Source organism: Penaeus japonicus, unplaced genomic scaffold (assembly GCF_977035675.1).
Source record: "Penaeus japonicus unplaced genomic scaffold, GWHDUDI00000001_assembly GWHDUDI00000011, whole genome shotgun sequence".
Classification (NCBI taxonomy): Eukaryota; Metazoa; Arthropoda; class Malacostraca; order Decapoda; family Penaeidae; genus Penaeus; species Penaeus japonicus.
Window position 1 is genome coordinate 22096287 of NW_028234413.1, and position 7500 is coordinate 22103786.

A 7500-nucleotide genomic window follows, 5' to 3' on the forward strand; every position below is an offset into this window, starting at 1 on the left:
CAGAATCGCCCCAGCGTGAATGGGTTAACCTGTTAACGACGGATGACGTGTTTTTTTGTCATACATGATGCAGGACCTCTTGCTTGACAATGGGCGTCATGGCGTTCGGGGATTCTGGATCACTATGTTATTTTATTGTACTATAAGTAATGAGTGAGTGATGTTGACAATTGCAGTCATAATTATTATAACTGCCGTAATAATAAGCAAAATGGTTTTCAACTCACTTACAAAACCTAGATGGCACCACTTTCTTCTAGCACCAGCAGGAGAGAGAGCCTTGAATGGCACCCATCTACAGTCTCTAGCAAGCACTATCTCTGTAGAGTGATGGCCACATCGCAAGTTCCCGACCTCTTGCTCTAAAGTACCGCAGATGAAAGATGTGCAGACAGAACGAGAGGAGGAAGGTGACTCACACCATGCCCAATGCATACAATGTGACCCTGTGCCAGTATGGATGCCTTTTATTGTGGCACTCACTGTCAAAAGCACAAGTTTCCTTCCTCTTCCCAACCTCTTCATTTTGGATGGTTATAAGTTTCGTGTTTGTTCGTGTTTGACCGTTGTGTTACAGCACAGAAATACGAAAATAAGTGTATGCGATAATAAAAAAAAAAAATAAAGTTGTTTTTTTGTTCCCCTAAAACAGTAATACTTCTATCACACTGAGTATAAAGGAAAAAAAATGAGTTGATATGGACCCTGAACTACAATTTTAGTCAACTGCAGAATTGATGGAGCCTGTGATATGACAGATATAAAATTCTAAAAATAGTAAAACAAACAAAAAAACAAAACACAAATATGTCTCTAGCTCTACAATGAGTGACTAAAAGGGAGTGGGAAAAATTAAATTATGTTGCAGAAGCTGCCTCGATCAGAAATAAAACTCATCCTGGAGCCTGTGTAAGCAAATCTATCCCTCGTCAGCAATGGGTTAATGAGCAAGGAAATGTTTCTGAGGAAATGGGACTGAAAACTTTCAATACTGGACACAAATTTTCTATAACTTACATTTGTTATAACTCAAATAACTAAATGCCATGCAAAACCCTTCTATTAGCTGTAAGACACTTTTGTTCCATGCTCATAAGGAAATTTATAACAATAATAATAATAATAATAATAAACAGATCCATCAAAATCCTTAAATGGGCCTTTTTACTGATGTTCTCTCTCTCTCTCTCTCTCTCTCTCTCTCTCTCTCTCTCTCTCTCTCTCTCTCTCTCTCTCTCTCTCTCTCTCTCTCTCTCTCTCTCTCTCTCTCACGCACACACACAAAAAAAAAAGCTAAGCATCACTTTCTGTACAATGCCATAGCTTTTCAGATGGTTGAGAGCTTACTAAGGTAGGTGGTCTAAAAAGTGCATAAAATTAGGTCTGTGAAAATCAACTGTAAAATTTCCTACTTCTAATTGCTGTAAGCTGTAACTCAAAGATCTAATTGCTATGCAAAACTTGACACCTTTATCTGTAATATACTTTTGATTCCTACTGTTATGACAACTGGTTTGTATAATAAAAGAAAGAGAGAGAGAGAAATAATGTTGTTAATCATCAAATCAATAAACAACCAAGTATACTTTCAAAGAGAGAGATAAAAGTAGACAGAGAGAAATAGTGTTGTTAACCCATTAATGCCATGTGATGTGTTATTGCATCATTTGTGGTATTACTTCATATATTTTTGTATGGCTGGCATGTCAGGTGATCATGCACGCAGAGAGTGGCTGCAGCCAGAGTGAGGGAACAGCCTGGGGCGTTAGTCCTGGATGCTTGAAATACCACAGCGTTAAGACTAGGCGGAGTCAAAACTGCCCTGTTCTTATTGGGTTAATCATGAAATAAATAAATAACTCACTATACTTATATAACATGCATCATCTAGTTTTGGAATCCAAAATCCACAAGCACTGATAAAATAATATGCAATGTGAACTAATGCACCCATGGCATGCCTGTCTGGTTAATGGTATGAATCATGACCTTCCCAAATAGTTTATTTGCAAGATACCAGTATGTGCTAAAACAAAAAAATACAATGACTCCATCCTCAAATACCTTGAGTTAAGGAGCTGATAATTAATATACATACGGCAGAAACGACTGTTGTACTGTGGCACGACAATATGCACACAACTACCGTGGGTGCATAACAAAATTAAAAGCAAGCTGAATACCCACCCGCAGCAGCCCCAGTCAATGTGGTGCCAGTGTTGGACTTGCCTTCACGACCCATTGTTCCAGGATGTGAGCCAGGTAAGGAACCAGGTAGGGATGTTCGTCCACCTGGTACTAGTGGATCTATAATACAAGGAACAATTACATTTTGCTTTTCCAATTAAAACTATCATATATGCCACTAAGTCCAAAGATATTTAATGAAAAAGTAAAATTATTCAAACATGTGAATTGTGCTGGCTCATTTTAACCCCTAAATTCCTATTTGCCACAATCCTGGCAGAAACTGGGCAGGTGTGTTAGTTCTATCCACCACAATCATAGACAGCCTGGTGAAAATTGGCAGGCTTCACTATATACACTACTTATATGTATATACTATTTACAAATGTTAAAATTTGTTCTATGGCCCAAACAAATGTGTTTATATAAAGTACTATTATACTAACTTTTGACAAAAAGTCTTCATTCAGCTATTCTTAAAGCAAGTGCTCAGATTTATTGAATTAGCAACCTGCAATGTTTATTTGTGAAACACTTACAATATTACATACAAAAGTATGTGATAATTCTTTATAGCAGACACCTAGAAAGGTTGATGACTACTTCCTAGTCCTGCCCACTAATTCCCTCGTATTATACCTCGATTATACTTATAACTGACAATTCAACCAATCCATACCTGTTGGTGAATCATCTGATGGAGATGTTGGTGAGGTAAGCTTTACTTGATCTTTACTGTAAAGGATTTGGTGCTGCTTGTGGAGTCGGTGTTGTTTCAGTTGCTCTACCCATTGCAAGTAAACCTCGCGGGACTTACACTGAAAATTGTAAAAACTGTTACAAATTGTGGTAAAACATATGAAAGTATTCAAAAGTCTAAGTGGCTAGGGGAAAAATACATTTACAATTTTTTTTCTTTAACCTGTTACCCATTAACAACAGGGAGGTTTTGGCACTTCCTGGAATTACACCAAGGTATTTCTAAATGCGCAGGCCTAATACCACAGACTATTTGTCTGCTGAGGTAGCAGCTAACCTGATCACTGGTGAACTGGCCAAACAAAAGCCATGACATGTAGTTGATATCACTGGCAGGAAAACCAGCCAAGCCATGACATGAATGTCACAGGGTTTAACACAACATTAAAATCACAAAAATTACATATTTTGTTGTAATATGATAATCAGATGCTGTACTAACCCCCCCCCCCCCCCCAAAAAAAAAAAAAAAAAAAAAATTGAAGGCATACTTTCCATTACTTATAATTTTTTCTTTAGTCTGGGAAAACTGTTCATCTATAAAATTTAGTACTTCTGTCCAAATTGGGATGATAACTAATGTTGCTTTCAAATGAAAACCTAATTTAATTCTTTCAGATTGTAATGATGTTAACCCATTCACGCCGGGGCAGTTCCGGCTTTGCGCGGTCGCAATACCGGGGTTCTCGAAAGCATAAGCCTAACGCCTCGAGATTCTCGGGCACACAAGCCGCAAGCCTCGGTTGCCCGCTCGCTCTACCCGAGCGCGCGGCTTCCCCTCATAGCGCGTCCAGGGCGTCTGACGCGAAAACCACAATACGTGCTATCACGTCAACCGGCGTGAATGGGTTAAATGACATGTAATGCTCAACAGTTCAGATTTCTATCTGCATTCAGTATATTAGACAACTTCAATTAATTTTCAGCTTTTCCATTATTTGCAATGTATTTCAAGTAGACTACACTAAAGAGCTAAAATTCAGCTTGAAAATGAAACTGGAAAAATAAAAAAAATATAATAATAACCACAAGTGAATCATTTTTTAATGAAATGTGAATATGAGATGCAGGCAGCATAGACATAAAAAGCGAGATAAGTGGCAGAACGCTGAATGGGTGAACCCTTTAGACACTACTTTTTTTTTATTAACCCTTTCCCTGTCACCCCTCCAGAGGCGAACATTTTTCTAGCTGTCACAGGTCTTTGATTTTTTTAAAATTTAAATAGTAGAATTTACGTTAATTTGAGTAGCCAGATTTACTAAGAAAGGGTTAGAGAACACGCTATAATTAAAATAATTTAGATAAATATTAAGTATTCGTTCTTTTTGAGGACTTAATATTGGAATTGTTATGCCAGGCAAGGATGGAGCTTGGCCGCGAGCAAGCATATTAGTGATGCTGAAGACTGTGATGGCAAGGTGTGAATCCCAAACCAAAAGCCATATCTCGACCTGTCAACTCATCCGATGAGTCACATGATCTGAATCCGGGTCTCTGTCAAAGTAACATAGATATTTCTTTGCATTTGAAACAAGAAAAGGGGTTAAAATACAATTTCTAAGTATATGCGATGGAGTAATTATCTCTATAGTTTGGCATATATAAATCATTTAGCATCATTTTTATAAGATAAAAAAAAAATCATGTGCGTGCATGCATACATGGGAACTTCGAGCACAATTATATAAACAAAAATGCTTTAAATGTTCTTTCTATATCGATCTGTAACCTACCTACTATTAAATATATGTATGTGATGTATTAATATATAGTAATCATTTATATCGCATAATCTTATAGATAAAAAGAATACAACACACACCACACACACACACACACACTCCACACACAGAATATATCAAAATATCTAACTATAAATATAAAATATAAATTCTCTATAAAAAAATATATATAAAAAAAATATATATAAAAAATATTATGTATATAAAATGACATATATTATATTATATATATTATAATATATATATATATATAAAACGATATTATAGAATATATAACTATATATTATATATAACTATAAATCTATCTTATATATATATGTATATATATAATTATATGATTAGTATATTATATACAAATCCAGTTAAATATATATATCCATTTACATATATATATATAACTATAAATATATATATTAGATTATTTAAAATAATCATTATTCTATTATTATGTACCTAAACTATGCAAACACCCCCAACCCACACCCAACCTACCCCCACCACCCACACCCTCTAAACTCTACTAATTTAAATTATAAATTATCTATACTAAATCATAAAAAACCAAAAAAAGTCCCCTCCAACAAATCAAACCAAACAAACATCAACACTAAACAAATATACACTACATATCATCTCAAACCTTAACCAAATAAGCATTACCAAACACCCAAAACAACCTAAAACAAATACAAAAATAAGAACTCATATTAACAACACAAAGTAACAATAGTACAAAAGATCCAAATACAATCAATAATACTAAAATCAAAACACATAATAACATTAAAAAACCAATTACATATATCAATACTCACACACACAACAAACAAACTATCAAAACACACATAAAAATAACACAAACATAAAATCACTAACAGAACAAACAAAAATATATATACAATAACACAAAATCACACAACCACAATAATCACAATATCTTACCCACAAATCAAAAAATATATACAACTCACTAACTAATATCAAAATACTATCAAATAAAACTATAAAAAAAAACTCCATAACAAATGAAAAAACCATCTCTATATAACTCAACAAACCCAAATCAAAAAAAGTCACCTCATATCAAAACTACCCCAAAACCCAAAACACACACATCAAAACACACACAATCAAAAACAAATATACAATCTCACTAAACAAAATAATAATAACACACACATAACAAAAACTTATCACTAATATAACATCTCAAACGATATATCTAATATATATCAAAAATGTTAATATTAAGAAAACACATACCCAATAGTCACTAAATAAAAAATAAACCATAAATTTATGTACATTAAAGTATAATATCGATATAAATAATCTATATCACCAATAACACACACAATATAAATAATACTCAAATATATGTGTGAGTGCTATCTTATATATATGTTATCAATAAATATATAATATCATAATCTAATCACACACAAAACAACCCCCACACAACAAAAGTTAATAACAATAAAAAATGTGTGTGTTAATAATATAATAAACTATATATAAATATAAAACATATATATCTATAAATCAATCAATATATATATATTGTACTATACATATAAATAATATATACAAAATATATTCAATAAAATTATATATACTATAATATATACAAACTAATATATTATAATATATGTAAATTTATATATATAAATATAATATATATATATATATATATATTTATATACATATATATAATCATTAAATATAAAAATATATATAACTATATATATATATATAAATGTGTGTGTGAGTGTGTGTGTAAGAGTGTGTTCGAGTGTGAGTTAGTGTGTGAGTGTGATTGCATTTATAGGTATTGATAATAAGCTATATATAAATACGTTATATTATAAAGTATATATTATATATATTGATATATGAGAAGTCTATATGTATATAAATGTATCTTATATATTATTTAAATATACAATGATTTATATACTATTATATTAAAATATATATATCATATAAATATATATAATATATATATATAATATAAATATAGCTAATACTTATATATAAATATTTTACAACAACAAATTATATATTATATATATATATATAATTATCTTATATTTACTACAACACACCCATATATATATCTATATATATACATACTATATGTATATATCTCTATAAATATAAAATATCATATATCTCCACACAGACCACAGATAATATATAATAAATTTAATATCAAAATATAATAAAAAAAATAAAAAAATATATACTATATCAATATATAACTAGTGTGTATTCTATTATACTATCTATATAATATATTATGTATAATATATATATATAATATATATAATAATATACCTAAATATTATATAAAAAAATACTGTTAATAATTGATATAAATATATAAATAAAATATCAATAAATAACATATAAGTGTTGTGTGAATATAATATTATCTATATATTTAGAAAATATATATACTTATATATATATATATACCCTCCACTATATATATATATTCCTGTTTTAAGTACATATACAAATCTAATACATATAGTATATATATAATATTATATCATATATATATTAAATATTAAATATCTATATAAACTTCTCACTATCTATATCTATATCCTATCTCTTATATTTATATGTGTGTGTGCTGGAGCTAGTGTGTTATATAATAATAATATATAAATGTATTAATAAAATATTATATACACTGCACATACACACATACAAACACACACCCACACACGCTGCGCGCGGAGCTGCACACACACACACCCAACACTTACGCGCTAAACCACACACACACACACATCAACCA

The 7500-nt window shown here is 30.9% G+C and overlaps 1 protein-coding gene across 1 annotated transcript in view; it reads right to left on the reverse strand.

Moving 5' to 3' along the window:
- The window catches only part of LOC122259911 (oxysterol-binding protein-related protein 6), a gene marked incomplete at its 5' end in the record, with an annotated part of 70881 nt that overhangs the window by 61626 nt on the left and 1755 nt on the right, over positions 1–7500 (reverse strand). Inside the window, 2 exon segments of the mRNA XM_086541425.1 lie at positions 2188–2307; positions 2867–3005. Of these exon segments, the coding sequence (XP_086397551.1) occupies positions 2188–2307; positions 2867–3005 (259 nt within the window).